This window comes from Mirounga leonina, unplaced genomic scaffold (genome assembly GCF_011800145.1).
Source record: "Mirounga leonina isolate KUSES-001 unplaced genomic scaffold, KU_Mleo_1.0 Mir_165, whole genome shotgun sequence".
Taxonomy (NCBI): Eukaryota; Metazoa; Chordata; class Mammalia; order Carnivora; family Phocidae; genus Mirounga; species Mirounga leonina.
The window spans coordinates 17,103,381-17,124,037 of record NW_023270415.1 but is presented as its reverse complement, the minus strand read 5'-3'; the positions used below and the strand labels follow the sequence as shown (position 1 = coordinate 17,124,037).

The 20,657-nt window shown below is 35.3% G+C and overlaps 1 protein-coding gene across 1 annotated transcript in view; it reads right to left on the bottom strand.

Annotated features, from left to right (window-relative positions):
• Positions 1–20,657, bottom strand: part of MTFR1 (mitochondrial fission regulator 1) — a 65,488-nt gene that overhangs the window by 12,911 nt on the left and 31,920 nt on the right. Inside the window, exons 3-4 of the mRNA XM_035011246.1 lie at positions 17,443–17,541; positions 7,055–7,170 (exon numbers count right to left, since the gene is read on the bottom strand). Coding sequence (XP_034867137.1) covers positions 7,055–7,170; positions 17,443–17,541 — 215 coding nt within the window. The remainder of the gene's footprint in view (positions 1–7,054; positions 7,171–17,442; positions 17,542–20,657) is intronic.

The following is a 20,657-nucleotide window of genomic DNA, read 5'->3' as shown; positions in this document are numbered from 1 at the left end:
GAATGGTGAAGACAGAGATAGAACAACAAAAATTATCCAATTTGAAAAGCAAAGAGCAAACAGACTAGGAAAAAAATGAACAGTCTCAGTAACCTGTATGACTATAAAAGATCTAATATTTGGGTTATCAGGGTCCTAGAAGGAGGGGAGAAAGAGGGCCAGGCTGAAAAAGTACTTAAAGAAATAATGGGCAGACAACTTACTTAAAGAAAATATTTACAGAAATAATGACAAAAGACATAAACTTGAAAATTCAAGAAACCAAATGAACCTGAAACAGGCTAAACACAAAGAAATAAATGCCAAGAAACATCTTACTCAAACTTCTAAAAACCAAGACAAGAAATTTTTAAAGCAGCTAGAAAGAAAGGGCACCCTACCTATAGAGGAAAAAAACTCTTCGAATGACAGACGATTTCTCATCTGAAACCACGGAGGCCTGAAGAAACTGGCACATTTTTCAAGTGCTAAAAGACAATAACTATGAACTCATAACCTCATATCCAGCAAATATATTCCTCAAAATTGGGGAAATCAAGAAATCTCAAATGAAAGAAAAAAAAAAACTAAAAAATTTTAGAGCAAGCACACCTAACCTAAAAGAATGGCTGAAGGAGTTCTCTAAACAGAAAGCAAGCAGTAAAAGGAGAAACTGCATCAGGCAGAAAGAAAAACACAGCAAAAATGTGAGTAAGTAGACTTATTTTCTCCTCTTTCTAAATTTTGTTTTCTAAGTTATGTTTGATGGTTGAAGGAAATATACTGTCTGATGTGATTCTAAATGTCTGCATAGAAAATTTTTAAGAAAATTATAAACAGAGGAGGGTATAGGGACATAAAGGAGAAGATTAATTGGTAAAATGACAATACCAGTAGAATGTTATAAGTTTAGGTATATACAATGTAATACTTAGATCAATCACCAAAAGAACTTTACAAGGAGAGACACTCAAAAACATAGATAAATCACAAAGGGATTCCAAAAAAAATGTTTAAGTACCCCCACAGAAAAGTAGAAAAAAATAGGAGAAAAAGAGTAGACTTAAACTGTAACGTAACTAAAATTACATAAATGTAAATGGTTTATATATACACCAATTAAAAGACAGATTGGCAGAGTGGATTAAAAAATTATGACCCAACAGTATGCTGTCTACAAGAAACTCACTTCAAATGTAATGACATAGGCAGGGTGAAAGTATACAAATAGAAAAAGAAAATGATCTGGAACAGAGAGGGACATTAAATAATAGTGAAATTATAAGACATAGCATTTCTAATGTGTATGCACCAAACAGACTTCAAAATATAAAAAGCAAAAACTGTGAAAAACAGAAAGGAGAAATACACAAACCCACAAATATAGTTGGATCTCAACACCCCCTTTGCAACAACTGTTAGACAATCAGGAAGGATAGAGAAAAATTCAACAACGGAATCTATTTGACATTTATAGGGTATTCCAGGCACGATACACATTTTTTTCAAGTAACCACAGAATATAAACAAAAATGGCCCATATCTGGGACCATTAAAATAAAAAATTCAACAAATTTAAAAAAAATGGAAATATATAGCATATGTTCTCTGGCCACAACAGAATCAAACTAGAACTAAATAATGGAATAACAGCAAAATTTCCAAACATTTGGAAACTGAACAAACTTCGAAATAATCCATAGGTCAAAGAAGATGTCTCAAGGGGTGCCTGGGTGGCTCAGTCATTAAGCGTCTGCCTTCGGCTCAGGTCACGATCCCAGGGTCCTGGGATCGAGCCCCGTATCGGGCTCCCTGCTTTGCGGGGAAGCCTGCTTCTTCCTCTCCCACTCCCCCTGCTTGTGCTCTCTCTCTCACTGTTTCTCTCTCTGTCAAATAAATACATAAAATCTTTAAAAAAAAAAAAAAAAAAAGATGTCTCAAGGGAAATTAAAAAAAAAAGAGTACCATGAGCTGGATTTCTTTAAAAATACAATATATTGAAAGTTGGGTGCAGCTAAAGCAATGTTGAGGGGGAATTTATAGCACTAAAATGGTTTTACAGTAGTCTCCCCTTATCCATGTAAAAATACGTTCCAAGACTCCCATGGAAGCCTGAAACTTTGGAGAATACTGAATGCTATATATACTATGTTCCTGCCTATACATATATACTTATGATAAAGTTTAATAAAGTAGACACAGTAAGAGATTAACAATAACTAATAATAAAATAGAACAATTATAACAATCTACTGTAATAAAAGTTACATGAATGTGATCTCTCTCAAAATGTCTTATTGTACCGTACTCACCATTCTTGTGATGACAGATGACAAAATGTCTACATAATGAGATGAAGTGAGGTGAATGCAGAATTATTGTAGAATTAAGCTACTACTGACCTTCTGACAATATGTCAGAGGAGGATCATCTGCTTCTTGACCGCAGTTGACTGTGGGTAACAAATTGTGGAAAGTGAAACTGCAGACAAGGGGGGACTACTGTATTAGAAAAAAGGAAAAAGTCTCAAAATTTAAGCTCCCACTTTAAAAACCTAGAAAAGAGCAAAATAAACTCAAACAACCAGAAGAAAATAGGAGGAGAAATCAATAAAATTGAAAACAAAAACAGAAAAATCAACAAAAAGAGAACTGATTCTTTGAAAAGATTAATAGAATTGACAAGTCAAAAAAAGAGAAGGTACAAATTACTAATATCAGGAATGAAACCGGGGATACAAATACAGACCTTGTAAACATCAACTAGATAAGGTAATGCTACAGATAATTACTACACATACATTTGACCACTTAAATGAAATGGACCAATTCCCTGAGAAGCACAAACTACTACATTTCATCCAAAATGAAACTGATAGAACAGTCCTATAACTTTATTACGAAAAATGAATTCATAATATTAAAACACACCAAAAACAAATCTCCAGGCCCAGATGATTTCACTGGAGAAAACTACAAAATATTTAAAGAACAATTAACACCAATTCTATACATCTCTTCAGAATATAGAGAAGCACTGTCCAATTCATTTTATGAAGCTAGTATTACCTTGACACCAAAACCAGACAAAGGATCACAGACTTAAATGTAAAACAAAACTATAAAATTAAAAAAAAAAAAAAAAAAAAAGGCCATGTCCCAACACTAAGAAATCAGATAGGATATACCAATGTTCTCCTCCACACAGTCTCCTCCAGTGAAACAGATAATGAAAGAAATCATACAAAATGGACCAGTTCAAGCCATAAGGCAAGTCCATGAGGATTTCTTCCATTTTAAGACAGGGATACCTAGACAGGTTACCAGAACAAAAGAAGAATTGGGAAAATATCAAAAGCTTCAGACATATGCCATCAAACTCACCAGAGGGGGCACGATGGAAGGAGCACAAGGACAGAAAGAAAAATTCTGGATTACTGCCAATTCCTAGGGACAGTCATGAGGAGAGAATGGCTATTTCAGGATTCTTCAAGGATTAAATGGTTGGACATTGAAAAGTTGATTGCTGGGGTGCCTGGGTGGCTCAGTCAGTTAAGTGTTTGCCTTCAGCTCAGGTCATGATCCCAGGGTCCTGGAATCAAGTCCCATATCGGGCTCCCTGCTCAGCAGGGAGCCTGCTTCTCCCTCTGCCCCTCACCCCACTTGTGCTCTAATAAATAAAATCTTTAAAAAAAAAAAAAAAGTTGATTAGCACAACTTGGGGCCAACTGATAAGTTCTGATGAACCACAACGTATCATTAAATTTCCAAAAGGCCATGAATTTAAGTAACCCCTTAAATTGAAATTAAGCAATGTGAGGTTCTCTATGAGAGTGGAATCTTTGTCCCTTCACCTGGTCATTATAATGTGCCTGTTTTCTTGTATCACCCTAGGCTCCATGCTCTGCTTTTTTTATATCAATGAATATATAAAAACACGAACTGAAGACAGCAGAGTAGCTAAATGCCTTTAAAGTTCTCTGGTTGTCTATTTTTCTCTCATGACAATGTCCTTTTTTACTCTGATTGTTCACAAAAGTGTGACAGCGCCTGTCTTAAAAGTTCATGGCATTCCTTTGTAGAAATGAAGTAGTTTATCTTTAAGCAGTGAAGATTTCATACAAGAAAAAAAAAAGCATGGAAACACCAATTTACCATCTTCATAATTTTTTTCAAACACATAATTCTTTAATTCAGACCTTGTTTATGATTTGCCAAAAGCAATGGAAATAGATTGTTTCTCTCAATAAGCTAACATTTTGTTTCCTTTCATTTGTCTTAACCTAACTTGCAATCTGAACTCAAAAGGAAAGTAACTTTCCACAGGAAATAAATATTCTTTATGGTAGTTTACATTTATACTGTGTAATGGCCTGTGCTGTAAAGAAGGTGGTGTCTGGGAGGGAAAATTTCCCACCACTCCTCCTCGTTCTTCTGGTTGATCTAATAATTAAAGGACAGACTTACAACAGAGAGAAAGAGAGAGAGAAAACCTGAGACTCTCACACTAGGCCCAGAGTTCTTAACACTGACAGCAAAAGCATGATCCATAAAAGAAAAAAACTGGTAAATTGGACATTAGCAAAATTAAAAGCTTTTGCTTTATGAAAGACTGTTAAATAGATGAAAAGACAAGCTTTCACTTGTCCCATTACATGTGGGAGAAAGGTTTACAAACTACATACCTGACAAGAACTCATATCTAAAATACATCAAGAACTCTTGAAAAAAACTCCAATTAAAAAATGGGCACAAGACATGAAGAGAACACTTTATCCAAAAGGATAATAAAGATGGCAAATAAGCTCTTGAAAAGATGTTCAACATCATGAGCCATTAAGGAAACACAGATGAAAACCACAATGAAGTACACAACTTCATAGCTACACAACTACTCGATTGGCAAGAAAAAAGAATGACAACAGCAAAGATTGATGAGGATGCATCTGGATAAGCCATACATTACTAGTAGGAATGTAAAAGGGTATAGCCACTCCGGAAAACAGTCTGTCAGTTTCTTAAAACATAAACATGCAACTATCTCCTGACTGAGATGACCCACCAACTGCACTCACAGGCATTCATCCCAGAGAAATAAAAATTTATGTTTACTCAAAAGCCAGTTCACAAATGTTCATAGCAACTTTATTCATAATAGCCAAAAACTGGAATCAATCCAGATGTCCATCAACTGGTGCATGGTTAAACAAACTGTGGTCCACCCATACCAAGGAATACTACTCAGCCCTAAAAAGGAAAAAAGAAGACTACTGATACAACAATCTGGACAAATCACTAGAGAATTATGCTTGGTGAAAAAAGCCTGTCCCAAAAGGCTGCATACTATAGGATTCAATTTATATAACATTCTTTTTTTTTTTTTTAAAGATTTTATTTATTTATTTGATAGAGAAATAGCGAGAGCAGGAACACAAGCAGGGGGAATGGGAGAGGGAGAAGCAGGCTTCTTGCCGAGCAGGGAGCCCAATGTGGGACTCGATCCCAGGACCCCGGGATCATGACCTGAGCCGAAGGCAGACGCTTAACGACTGAGCCACCCAGGCGCCCGCAATTTATATAACATTCTTGAAATGACAAAATTATGAAAATGGAGAACAGGCTAAATAGCTGCCATAGATTAAGAAGGGGTTGGAGAGGGAAGGGAAGTGGGTGTGGCTATAAGAGAACAACATGAGGGAGAACTGGGATACAAAAATGTTCTGCATCTTGACTTTTATCAATGTCAACATCCTGCTTGTGATACTGTACCAGTTTTGCTGGATGTTGCCACTGGAAAAAACTGGGTAAAGAGTACAGGAAATGTATCATTTCTTACAACTGTATATGAAAAATCTATTATTATCTCAAAAAGTTTACTAAAAAAATAAAATGAATGGGACGCCTGGGTGCCTCAGATGGTTGGGCGTCTGCCTTTGGTTCAGGTCATGATTCCAGGGTCCTGGGATCGAGCCCCACATGCTTCTCCCTCTCCCTCTGCCTCCCCGCCGCTCATGCTTTCTCTCTCTCTCTATATATATATCTCTGTGTCTCAATGAATAAATAAAATCTTAAAAATAAAATAAAATAAAATGAACATCTTTAAAAAGAAACGCTCTTTACCTGCTAATCCTGCAATACCTGGTCTGTGTTCATCTACTGCTATGTCCTCACTTCTTGTCATTCAAATCAAATTCTTTCTTTGCTCTTGGATTACTTGATTCTTATTTTATCCAGCTAATACTACTCAAATGAAATTACTCTTGCTAAAGTCAATGATAATCTTCCAACTGCAAAACAAAATTGAAACTTGCTCGTTTTTTTGTTTACCTAGCCTAGTATTTGACACTGATCATTAGTTTACTGCCTTCCATGAAACTCTCCTACCTTTGCTGGTTGTCCTTCCTCAGCTTTAGGATCCTCTCTCTCCTCTGAGAAGCCTTGACAAACCTCTCTCATCCCACAGTGGCCTTCCATATTTACTTAGTAACTTTACAGTATTGAATTCCTTTTTAATCTCCTCTAGCACAAGAAATATTCCTGGAAATCAGTGTCTTGTTTTATCTCCGTATCTTTGAGGCCTAATAAGAATGAAGAGTTGAATATGCTGCATGACTTTATTAGACTGAAGTATAGTCAATAATTTATTCAGGCTCTTTCAAATAAATGGAAGCATCTAACTCTTACATATCATGTCCTTTGAAACAAAACTCATCTTGACACAACTTTTGGGAAGCATTCTCCAGTAATTACACCAATTCCCTAATATGACTCACAGGTTCCTCTGCCCCAATAAAGCCATTATAACATATTTATGATAGTTCCTTTTAGTTTCATATTAAACTTCTGAAGGGCAGGCAATTCTATGATTCATAAGGACTTAATAAGACACAGTTATATGTCTCTAGGAACTTTATAAAATACTATCTGAATCTTTAAAATGAACAGAAAATAAGACTATTTGAGAAAAATAACTGGCTTAGTTACCAGAGATCATATTATTAAAAGGAAATACTGCAAATATATCACCTTCTATAAATAAATACTGCATCCCAGTTCTGATAGCCTTCCAGACTAACCTTCGTCTTGTTGAACACTCTCCTTCTTCTTTGGCTACCCATCCAACATCAGCAAAAGACACCACTGCATCCTCTCCTGGATGATTTGGGCTCCATTCTGTTGTAGGGCTGGTAAGCTGTAAGTTATAAGGAAATTCTTTGGCACCAAGATGTTAGAATAAAACTTATTTAATCACTGAAAGGAAAATCATCAGCTCTGGTGTTACAACCACATAGACAGTTTCTAAGACATTGAAGGTCCCCACAAAAGGGACCTTAGCAAAAGGACATTCCTGTTGCCTAGGAATGTATGACAATCTCTGAATTATAACTTAACTTTATTCAATTTTTATTTTACAGATCAAATGAGACTGGCTTTAAGTACAAGCCAACAAACAAGCACGTAAAAACTTGTTTATCCTAAAACATTATGAAAATTTTTATAATTTAAGCATTAAAAATCAACTTTTCTGAAAAGATTTAGTTAAAAAAAATATAGTAACAATAACAAGTGACCAATTTGTGCTAAACCTGGGAATATTTTTAAATGGATATTAAATTTAAAAATGGGCATTATATAGATATGCTATTAAAATGCTGAAAATACATTTTTTTAAAAAATCCTTAAATTGGGGCACCTGGATGGCTCAGTCGGTTAGGCATCTGCCTTCGGCATGGGTCATGATGCCAGGGTCCTGGGTTCGAGCCCTCCATCGGGCTCCCTGCTTCTCCCTGTCCTTCTGCCCCTCCCCCCCCCGCTCATGCTCTCTCTCAAATAAATAAATAAAATCTTTAAAAAAATAAAAATCCTTAAATCATGATTTTTAAATAAAAGTATTAACTATAAAGAACAAAAAATAGTAATAGCAGTAGAACAGAATTCTCTAGCTAACCTTAACCACATAAATGAACAGAATATTCTGAAATACAATGAAAAAGCATGAAAGTTCTGAAATTTACTTAAAAAAAGGAAAGATAATTTAATTGAATTAAATTTGTTTTTTAATAACTGTAATGCCTCAGAGCCAGATGGCCAATGAATATAATTTTAAAATGAAGTTACCAGATTAATACTTCCTAAAAATTAGTAACAGTGAGCTTTACATAAATGAGAAAATACAGACTTTTTAATTGAAGAAAAAAGTTAAAAAGGCCAAAGAGATTTACTTATTAATGTATTTATCAGAAAGGTTCTAGGGGCGCCTGGGTGCCTCAGTCGGTTAAGAGTGTCTGCCTTTGGTTCAGGTCATGATCCTGGGATGGAGCCCTATTGGCCTCCCTGCTCAGCAGGGAGTCTGCTTTTCCCTCTTCCTCTGCCCCTTCCCCCTGATTCATGCTCATGCTCTCTCTCTCTCAAACAAAATCTTAAAAAAAAAAAAAAAAGGTTCTGCTGTAACCCATGCTTTGTTTGAACCTTCTTTAATACTATCATTGTCAGATCAAACTTCTGGAAGCTACACTTAAATGTAATGCTTTTTCCTCAAATGTCAAATATACCTTGCAAACACATTAATATTGAAACAGTTAAAAATTCAAAATGTCTTTAATATTATGAATAAAATTTTAATTGAACATACTGGCTGCTGGTATGTGCACCCATTCTGACATAATTACCTAACATTGTCAGCTTAATAAAGTAGCATTAGAAAACTGACATTTTAATACCATACTAAGAATATCAAGTATTTAAAATGCCTTAAATTATGGCTTTTGGGGAGGACAAGGGTACAGGCAACAGGGAAAGGGTAAGCTTTAAAAGGGTAAATATTTAAGAATCTAATCCTGGGCAAAAACAAAAAAACAAAAACTAATAATGGAATTAAGGTGAAAAGCCTTTCAAAATACAAATGTTTTAAAGCACGTAGTGGAGTAACTGTGGCCATAAGGAAAAAAAAAAAGTAAACACTTCAGGAAGTACACTGTCAAGGGATATGATCAAAGAAAAATCAAAAAGACTTTTCTACTTTTCCCCCTTACATTTCAGAAATTTATCCTAGTAAGTCAATAAACACACAGATATTCAGTCAATAGGTATCTTATATAACTTAACATAACTGGGCATCACATCTCCGATCAAGAGCCAGAGAAATCTGGTAATATTATTCCCATCCATTACTGAAAACAGAATAATGTATTAATATTCCCATAACATTGTAATAGGGAGATTCCAAGTAGGTTACATGGAGATCCTTAAACAAAAGGTCCCTAAGTCCCATGGAAGCTCCCAGAAGATACAGTATTTAATGGGCTGTTTTGTGAAAGTGAAAGATCAAAAAAGTAAAACCTGAATGGTACCTTCCTAAGGTGCTAGAGTTTATGAAGATCAATCTGATTGTAACTATTCTAGAAAATAAAATCTTACTGCAATACAGTTCTAGTTTGTAGGAAGTGAGTATATTAAAACAAATAAAATTAAGTTTTGACCTCAAGACTTCTTCCTTTCCCACAAGTTACAAAAATTGCAGTTTTCTTCCTAGATGTTTGTTTATAAAAGGAAGCAAAATGAGACTTTCCTAAAAATAAATACTTAAAAATATCAAAGTTAACCCATTTTGTGACAGCTTTTCAGAGTATTTTATAACATAAAGATTAAACAATGTATCTTAATTTTACATATGTAATACTTCCCACATAAAACATGAAATGTTGCTTTCTGCATAAACTTAAAAACACACACCAAAATTTTCCATGGATTTAGTTTATAATCTTACTAAGAAATGATTATATGTAATCACTGAAATAATACCATGTCTATAACATGTGCTCAATGAGATGAAAACGTTAAGATACTGTCAAGAATCAATTCCAGAACTGATCATATCTGTATCATTTCTAATGGACATCCTGCCCCACAAAACAAAGTCATCTTTGTTAGTCATCTAACGCAGATACATCAAGTCATGTATCTACATAACAGTGATTTATGCCATTAAAAAAAAAAAGCCTAAATAAGTCCCTGAGGAAACCAAACTCACCCAAAACACAAAATAAAAGCGAAAAATAGTAACACTAGTCTTTTTTTTAAGGCATTTCAGTTGCTGCTGAACTGTGCACTGAATAACAGGCACGGAATGGCAGGACAGTTCAGGTGCAATCAGTGCAGGCAAGGGGGCTGACGGCATGGAACCACTGGAAGCATGATTTAGATGCCGCTACTGACATGCATGGACGACCTAGGGAAGTCTGAAAAAGACAAAGCCAACTTACTGAACGTTCCAGCAAGGTCCTGTCCTACCACAGCTATTGTTAGTAGGGGGAAAAAAAGAAAAATACAATGAAGAGAAAAAAATTTTTTCAAAGTCAAGGGCATTATAAAATTTAAAAGTAAAGTTAGTGCTTATAGATTTGTAAGTATCCAAATTCCTTTCAGAAAGTATGAAAAACATTTCATCCAGAGCAAAAATCCATTTGTAGCACTGTATTTTTACTGATTTTAAGAAGTTTAATTAAACATCTGATACAATTTAAATTATCCAAAATTCAGTTATATTTCAAGAATTTTACTACAGTAACTTGAGATAATTTTAAATATTCTGATAATGTAAAACTGTACCAAGAAAATTGATTGATTTAATAAAATGCATGAAAAACACAAAGCTTGTATAAAAGTTGAAATACCTAGAATAAAATATTAGAATTAACTTTGTCCTAATGTGACTTTTCATAAAATAAACACACTGTTATTAGGAACCATGATTCTCTCAGTTTCTTGCCAAAAAGGGTGTAACAGTAAATAGACTCAAGTCTATTTTACCAGCATTTGTTTACAGCCCAATGGCAAAACATGTATTGTTAAAAGCAGCACAGCAAAGTAATAATCTCTAGCTTTTACTTAAAGATTTAATAATTCTTTTTCTACCAATTCCTGCAATAAGAAAAACTGAAAGCGAAATTTCTGTATTTTAACATAGTGACATACAGTAAGCCAAGCAGTATACCTGTGTAAACAACACTAAATCCAGTATTCTAGCCAAGACTCAGTCACTCATGTTTCTGAATAGTATGGTCATTTTTTAAAAACTGAGCATTTAGGGGCAACTGGGTAGCTCAGTTGGTTAAGCCTCTGACTCTTGATTTCGGCTCAGGTCATGATCTCAGGGTGGTGAAATCAAGCCCTCCACTGGGCTCTGTGCTGAGTGTGGAGGCTGCTTAATATTTTCTCTCTCCCTCTACCACTGCCCCTCCCTAATCCCCCTACCCCCGTTCATGCTATCTCACTTTCTCAAAAAATGAACTAAAATAAAAACCGAGCATTTATTAAAGCTTTCTATTCATGATGCTTAGAATGGGGGAGAGTAGGAAGAGAAGGTGAGGAGGGAACAGGGACAGGAGAGACCAGAAAGACAAAGGGAGGATATGTGTCTGTCAAAATAACCCAAGAAGGTAAGTAACAGGATCCCCATGGAGAAAGTAGTCTTTAAGAAGTCAATTACTGCGGACCCCTGGATGACTCACTTGGTTAAGCATCCGACTCTTGATTTCTGCTCAAATCATGATCTCAGGGTCGTGAGATCAAGCCCCTTCTTGGGCTCTGCACTGAGCATGGAGCCTGCTTGGGATTCTCTCTCTCTCCCCCTCTGCTCCTCCCTACCCACCTCACATGCATGCGCGAGCTCTCTCTCTCTCTCTTTCTCAAAGAAGAAAAAGAAATCGTCAATTACTGAGAATGAATAAAACATCACATTCATTATTATGTACAGAGTTAGGCTTCAAATCACTGAGCCACACTACCAAATTTATAATACATAACACTGTATCTGAATTTCATTATTCTTAACAGCCATTTTAGAGCTAAAAATAACCAAGAAATGAACATCACATAGAGTTTGATATCACTCACATGCTAGCATATTCCAGAATATCAAAGAGTAACTGAAAAAAATTGTTAAGTTTAACAGTTATTTTTAGAATTAATCCAGGTACTTAACCTTCAGATGCCTCAGACACCAAAGACCACTATACCATACAAAGTCCCACCACACTAGTTCCTGACAGGTCCTTCTCTTAGTTCCTCAAACAATAACTTCTATCTTGCCTCAGAAGCTCTGCACATATTCTCTCTTCCTCCAACTCCATCCCTCTCCCCAACTAAGCAGACTGGCTCTTTCTAATCTTTACATATCATTCCTCTGGATGGGCCTTCCCAGACAGACCACCATTATTATCCTCCCCCATGCTATACTACTTTTTCCTTCATAGCATTGAGTACAAATTGTAATTATATGCTTATTAGAATATTTACTTATTAAATATCTCTCCCACTGAATCATATCCCAATAAAGGTAGAGATCATATCTTTTTGGTCCATCACTAATCGAAAGCCCATAGAACAACATACAGATTTCAAGTTTATTTGCTAAATAAAAATGGGCTGTGACAAGTAGCTATTTTACTTCCAGATTTCACCATGGTATGTGAACTTCAGTAAGAATTTCATTCATTACCTGTTTGGTTACAGAACATTCCCTCCACCACCAGTTTCAACAACTCCTAGCAATCTAAGAAAACAGGCCAGGGCAGGATTTCCACAAGGAAAAAAGGTAGCCCAGGTTAAATTCCCCAAAGGTCTGCCAGTTACAAAGCTGGAAGTCAAACTTTTATACCCCACTGCCAAGTGGCCCACCTCACTTTTTCTGGTAATATTCAAGATCACCTTTTTTTTTTTCTTTTTGCCTTAAGTTTTTCAAGTGTAGTCTGTATCACCCCAATAAGCTGCTTTCTGTTCCATTTTTTTTTTAACTCATACAATTTAAAATTTATAAAAATGCATCCCCAAAGTGCTTTGTGATTACTTTTATAACTGTCAGTGGATAATTATGTTACTGCCTTAAGGAAAACTTCAGCAAAATACTAAAATACAATCTATGCCTGAAGTCTTAAACCTTAGCTGCATAAGAAGCTCCTCAAGAGGTAAAAAAACAAATGTATGAAATTCAGATTTAGTGAGCCATGAGCAGGACCTATATTTTTTAAAAGCTCTGTTTTCACAAGGAGGGTGGGCATATAAAAACTACCCGGCAAGATGGGGCCTGCGCATGTATATATTTTTTTTTAAAGTTCCTGGTGATTTAAATATGCATGCAGTGTTGAGAACCACAGCAAATTAAAAACTCTGCACCCCATTCCTCCCAATCTCCCAGAGCTCCCTGCTTTTGCAAGTTCCTCCATGATCTGAATTTTCTTTTGGTTCCATGAAACTGGAATAAGTACTAGGAGAAAAACAAGAACCCACTCCCTCAGTTTGTCTTAATCTGGGTTCCTACTTCCAAGGGGGCCATAATATTCAAATACAAAAAATGCTTATGGCCAGAAGTATGTAATTGTGACTCAAGGTTGAGATGTATATATCTAAAAGGTGTAAAAGGTCCAAGGAAAGTTTATTTTTCTTCAATTAAAGTAAATCTGAAGGGTCTACTCTACATCAAAATAAAATTCTACACAGACAAAACTAAAAGGCAACCTACTGAATGGGAGAAAATATTTGCAAATCACATATTCAATAAAGGGTTAGTATCCAAAATACATAAAGAATTGATACAACTCAAAACCCAAAAAACAAATAATCTGGTTAAAAATGGGCAGAAGACATGGACAGATAGTTCTCCGAAGAAGACATGCAAATAACCAACAGACACATGCAAAGATGTTCAACATCACTCATCATGAGGGAAATGTAAATCAAAACTATAATGAGATATCACCTCTTACCTGTCAGAATCGCTAAAATCAAAACACAAGAAACAAGTGATAGTAAGGATGTGGAGAAAAGGAACCCTCGTGCACTGTTGGTGAGAATGCAAACTAGTGCAGCCACTCTGGAAAACAGTATGGAGGTTCTTCAAAAGTTAAAAAATAGAACTACCCTACAATCCAGAAATCACATTACTAGGTACTTACCCCAAAAATACAAAATCACTAATTCAACAGCATACATGCACCCTAATGTTTATAGCAGCATTATTTACAATAGCCAAATTATGGAAGCAGCCCAAGTGGCCATCAACAGATGAATGGATAAAAAAGATCTCACACACACACACACACACACACACAATGGAGTATAACTCAACCATTAAAAAAAGAATGAAATCTTGCCATTTGCTAACACATGGATGGAGCTAGAAAGTACAATGCTAAGTGAAATAAGTCAGAGAAAGACAAATACTATAGGATCTCACTCATGTGGAATTTAGGAAACAAATGAGCAAAGGGGGGAAAAAAGAGACAAACCAAGAGAGACTTTTTTATAGAGAACAAACTGATGGGTACCAGAGAGGAGGTGGGGGGGGGGGCATGAGTGAAGTAAGTGATGGGGATTAAAGACTATACTTACCATGATGAGCACTGAGTATTGTATAGAATTTTTGCATCACTATATTGTATACCTGAAACTAATGTAACGCTGTATGTTAACTATACTGGAATTAAAATAAAAAATTTAATTAAAAAAAAGTAAATATGAAAGGTCTAGAGATCCCATTTTAAGTGTAAAGTAGCCAACTCATTTCTAGCACTCACAAAATGAAGTATGGAAACAAGCTATGGGGTTATAGGCAAGTGTTTTTCAAATAACACAGCGAAGAACCACTGAGTGCTTTTACATGCTTTTTTACACTTATTACCTTATTTTATTCCTAGCCCAATATTCATTGGGTCCATTAACTGGATGAAGGTGTAAATAAATGTTTTGGTCTGTGTTCTGGTTTCTGATTCTATAAATCCAATTTGTAAAATCAGGGAGTTAATTACTTGAATAGCAACTAAGTTAATTTGCTATTCAAATGTAAGGTGGCAATAACAACAAAATCACCACCACTAGCACACTTCTATTATACACTAATTATGTACCAGTTATTATACTCAGGGCTTTACATGGATTATTTTGTCTAACCTTCACAACAATAAGTAATGGGCCCATCTTGCCTATCATTATTGGATCAGCGGATGACAATGAAAAGATGGTGTGATCTAGAAGGAACCATACTGAAGCTTAAGATTTCAGAGGTAAAACTGTTCTGAGGGTGACAGAGTCGAGGTGTTGCCTATGAGTATGGGCAGCAGAAAAGAAATGGAAGCTAAAGCCAACAGGATTACAGGAAGTAAAGAACATAAAATGCCAAGTTTCAGATAAATCCTCTATAAGACTGATATTACCCAGAACACTGGAGGGACTGGTTTTGACTACCCAACTCCTGCTTCTGAAATGACTCACGAATGTCCTATTTGCAAGTTTAAGCCATTTTTATTTTTTCTTCTGAAATGGCCCCATAATGGTGTCTACTCTCCCTGGGTCCAACTGTGGTTCCCCAGTTCCAGACTTTCTATACAATTTACTAATGCTGGACTCCTAGATAGTCCAAATACATTCCACATCAATCAATCCCTAAATGAGCCAGAAAAACAGTAAAAACGCATTTTCAACTTTATTACTCTAAATTGCATGTTTTTAAAAATTCCACATTTCTTACTTTACTGATAGATGTAGTTAAAATATAATAGAAGATACAGCAGATTTAAAATATCTACCTAGCAGATAAAACATTCATTTTAATATTGATCTCGGGGATGCATGGGTGGCTCAGTGGGTGGGGCATCTGCCTTCAGCTCAGGTCATGATCCCAGAGTGCTAGGATCAAGTCCCAAATTGGGCTCCCTGCCCAGCGGGGAGCCTGCTTCTCCCTCTGCCTGCCGCTCCCACTGCTTGTGCACCTGCTCTCTCTCTCTCTCTCTGGCAAATAAATAAATATTAAAAAAAATACTGATCTTGAATTTGAAAAGACCCAGTATGCTGTAAAATCATCTGGAAATAAAAATCTCACCATAAACAAATGTCTTCCATCTTCCATTACATTCTCAAGTAGGTCACCAATCTTTCTCTTACCTTACCCCTCTCTCCTATGTTTATCCATCTTTATTCAAAAGCAGCTCCTACACTAAATCTAATAGTCTTAATTCTGCTCACACCTTTTTAAGTGACTAATAACACAGAGAAAGAGAATCTCTCCAATGACTGTCAAGGCAGATTTGGGTTGTTACTAAAAAATTCTCGATTATCTTCATGTCCTTCTATGTCTCTAGCTACATGAACACAAATACTATGCCAAGTTCTCCTACAACTAGGTTAAGTGGATACTAAATAGACAAAAAGAAAATTTTAATTGAACTGAGCAATCAGAAAAAAGTTAAAAAGCCCTAGTTAACACAGTAGTTATTTGAAGAAAGCTGGCAAATGAAACAATCAGCAATTTGTATCTAACTGAATTGAATTCTCAGAAATTGTGCTTGAGTTACCACCACAGATTTCTTTATTTTCATTATTTTTTTAAAGCCTATAGTTTGATAAAAAATTACTTCTTGGAAAGTTCCATCTGTCACTTTCTAGACTGACGCACAAAGGTTTTGCCAGTCAATTTGCAAGCAGGATTATGAGCACAGTAACGACAACCTTGTTAATCAACCTGAACAAATGCTAATATCTACCACTTAGGAACAGATTTTTACCTCTATCTACCAGGAGTGCTATTTATGAGTAAAACATAATTATCAAATAAGCTTGCAGGGACCCTACTGAGCTTTTGAATTATGAGTTAAATACATCTTCCACATTTCACAGGCTAATCTATTACTTAAAATTGGTACAGATATCTGAACTTTACATTCTTAAATGTTGAACTGAAAGATTCTGCAGTATTACTGTTATAGAGAATTACTGAAAAACAAAAACATGTCTAACACTATTACAACAATAAGGAACAAGCCCAAATCCAGAAAATAACAATTTATCTCCAAGCAAAGAATAGAGTTGCTCCTGATTTGGTGCTATAAGAGAATCTTAAGACCTGTGCATTTAAAAGTATTCCCAAGTCAGGGTTTCACTATCCTCTCATTCAGAGAACCACAATTACTTCTTTGTCTTGACACTTGCCTGTCGCTGCCAAGGCAATGGTTCCTACAAGTAATGCTAAGCTTTAAACCAAGGATGGAGAAAGCAACTTATGAGGCAACCACAGAGATATCTAAAAATAAACTAGGGGAACAGAATGGCTGTCCAAAGGAGAAGGTATAATGAAGAAAACAATGGTGGTACCTGAAGCTTCTTAAAGTAACATAAGGCCATGTTCAAGGTCACCTGGGAATTAACAACTGCTTGGCTTATTATATGCTTCTACAAAGATGTATTCTATGTATTCTTAAGAAGGATAAGTGTCTTAAAGAGCTTTAAAAAGCTTGAATAATCACTTCACAGAGGAAGTAAAATTAGAAAAGACTTTACTATGGTTTTATTGTCTTTTACTGACAGTAGCATCAGTAGAGGGAAAGGTTCAAAAATACTTTTAAAGCTGTCTTGCCTATTTGTATTTCTAATGCACATATTAATATAAAATTTCAAAATATATAAAATACAGTACCTGAAACTGAACTCTTGGGCACTGGATCAGAGATAAATTAGTACCAATTTTCCTTACGATACTTCGAGATGAACCATATGGCTTCCCAGACCAAAGTACCTGAGGAAGTAGGAAAAACCAAAAGTTTAATTACAAGAGTTATAAAGGTTTGTAGTTTGTTACTACAAAGCACTGGACAATTAATTGCACAACATGTTAACACATTAATTACGGGATCAGAATGCTCTACATGTTATGGGAAATGAGCTAATATTTCTCAATTAGAAGTTGAAGGATATGTATAGCTGGTTATGATTAACACAATAAAGTTTAATATAAGGCATTATATAAAAAACACAGAAGAATTATTATAAAATAATACATTTGGAGTAAAAAATTGCTTTTTCATTAGGTTTTCATACTGTTCTGCAAAGGAAACACTATTTTTACCTCCTCTGCTGTATTTTTAGTTTTAGAATTTTATATACACACAAATTTTTTTAAAACTCTGAGCTACTTTTGTTATAATGCATTTTTCAAAACAAACCCAAATCAGTACAAAGTTCAGAATCTGAATTTGTACCATTCAGGGTGCTTCACTTTGTTTGCTACACAAGAATGTCTGGTTAAGGGTAAGTGGGGGCCAAAATCCAGTTGCACTGCATCTTCTTGTAAGGCCTTGTCCCAGGGTAAAGGTATCTTTTTCCTAATTTATACAAAGGTACTGAATGGGCTTGTGTAACCCTAACGAGCAGAATTTCTCAGATGAAATCATAATACACACAGGACATTATGCTATGCTTTACGCAAAAACAAACCCCCAAAGCAAAAAGCAAACAAAAAAAAAACCACACATGCAGAATGTTAAATCATTATAAAGTACCTTGAAACTTCTCCCCAAGTATATGATTTTTCCTTAAAGAGAAAAACTATCCATCTGTTTTGAGTGCTACACTTGAAAGCCTGGACAGAGAGGTGGTATGCTATTAAAAGCAATTTAAAAAGAAAAGAATGAGAATGATATGACCATTATACTTAATACATTAAATTTTATATTCAATTATATCCTAAAACTAAATAAGTAATACCAAATCAGCTGGCATGTATTCTGACCAACAGACATTGACCCCTTTTTAAAGTCATTCCATGGCCATATTCTAATTTAAAGAATGGAATTACCCTAACATATGCAGTATGAACAAGGGATAAATGTTATTGTAAACAGCAGTGGCTCCAACACATAACCCAAATTAGACATTTAAACCATTCTAAAAGCATGCACAAGTTGTAAAATGAGCATAGGAGTAATCTGACTTCTTAGATTTTAGCAACCCAATCCAATTAGAGGTAACAGTTGGGCTCAAAGTGAGGATCAGGGGAGTATGTATATAGTACTTCTGGTATATGCCTTCAGCTTTTATATAATTCACCATTAATAAGTTCAAAGTTTCAATGACTATTACCTAGGAGAGTTCAGAAAGTACTATAACCTACACTGGCTACTGTAACCAATAAAAACTGTAACTCTTGCTTTAGAAATATAAATTAAAAAGATGGTACAGAGTGGAAAATAGGTCAGTAGAAAGATAAGAAGACATTGATTTTGAAATATGAATATTAAACAAAGAATATTAAGAGGCAAAGCTACTGTGAAGCTTAGAAGAGAATTACCTGTAATTCAGGAATGCAAATCATTCACACCAATGATCACAACATTATCACACGACTAATGTTAATAACACATGAGGATCAAGAGAAGAAAAACATCTGACTAGACAAAAATGGGAAGCATCTCAGTTTTACAAATTCAACATAAAAGGCCAAGAAAAAGTAAGAATATGGGCAAGTAATTCTAAAACACAGTATTTAAGCAAACTCTACCTTATACATGTTCATAGGTCTTAACCTCTTAAAAAGAAACCCACAGGGCAATAGCACCGATGCCATTCCTTCTTCTCTTGAATCTTATAGTCACAAGTCAAAACTATGATGTATGTGTAGTGGAACACAATGCATCACAATGTGACAGTTACAGAATCTAAAGTGAATCTCCCATCCCTCCAGCATGCAAAGATCTTAACTGGAGATGAAGAGGATAAAAAATTCACAAAGAAAAATTTGGAAAGGATTTGCCAAGGTCAGGAACTAAGGTTTCTGCCAACTTTTAGCATTCCTTGCTATGCATGCTTCAGGGCTAAGTTTCAACTATTATCTTCCCATCTGCTTAATATCAGAAGGAAAGAATACCAGGTGACTTCTACAAGAGAAGGTGGCCAAAGATTCAGCTTTTACTTTTAAGGACTAAGTAGACTATTTAGGCTTCTTATACAAAGTTTTAAAGGAAGTAAAAACAGATTGCTTTATGTGATTTTTTTTCAAGTATACACAGCAGACTGACAATGTTTTTCTATTACTTGTGAATTGCACAGCACTTAGCACCAAGAAATATGAGGAAAGGTCTATGTAAGCTAATGACTGGAATATTTAAAAGCGTCATAACTTTTACCTGACTATAGGAAAAAGAGAAGGTAAAGAGCAGCTAACTTCCAGGAACTCTAAAACTAGGTCCTAGTTTATTTTTTCTATTCAGCCCTCATGGAGTGAGAGAAATTGTAAATGGCTGTGAAGAAATAATGAACAGATGGCACTGAAAGTCACCATCTGTGCACTGGGAGACTGTAAGGCCCAAGTGTATCTCCTACCCTAACTGGTGGCTGAACTGTTGTTTTGTCAGTATACAGAAGAAGGAAAGACTTCCTCTAAAGATAAACTGTCATTAATATTTTTTCAGATGTTAGAGAGAGGGAAGGGAGAAAACTCACTTCTAGACAACTGGACTTCGTTAATAAGAATTCAATTCCACTAGAAAATAATTAAGTAACTATTATTATTAAACAAAAACTCTGCTTTGCTTTATAATGACTACTGACAAATAATCTAATAATGAATGTGTGCATGTGTGTTTGCATGTCTGTGTCTAGTAATGACAGTCCATAACATTTAGAAACAGTGTTTGAAAGTGATGACAGCAAGGAGGAGGATGACAACAAGAAAGCAATTTGTTCTTTTTTAACATTGTGAAATGCTATTGTAGAAGTGTTGAAGTGTGAGCCTGGAATCTGAAGCTATCATCTGTCTCATCATGATGACTGTACTCAAGTTTCATGTGGTAATTCATCTGTTATAGACCAGTTTAATCTAAATTACTATTTCAGAGGTACCATGTAGCAGGAAAA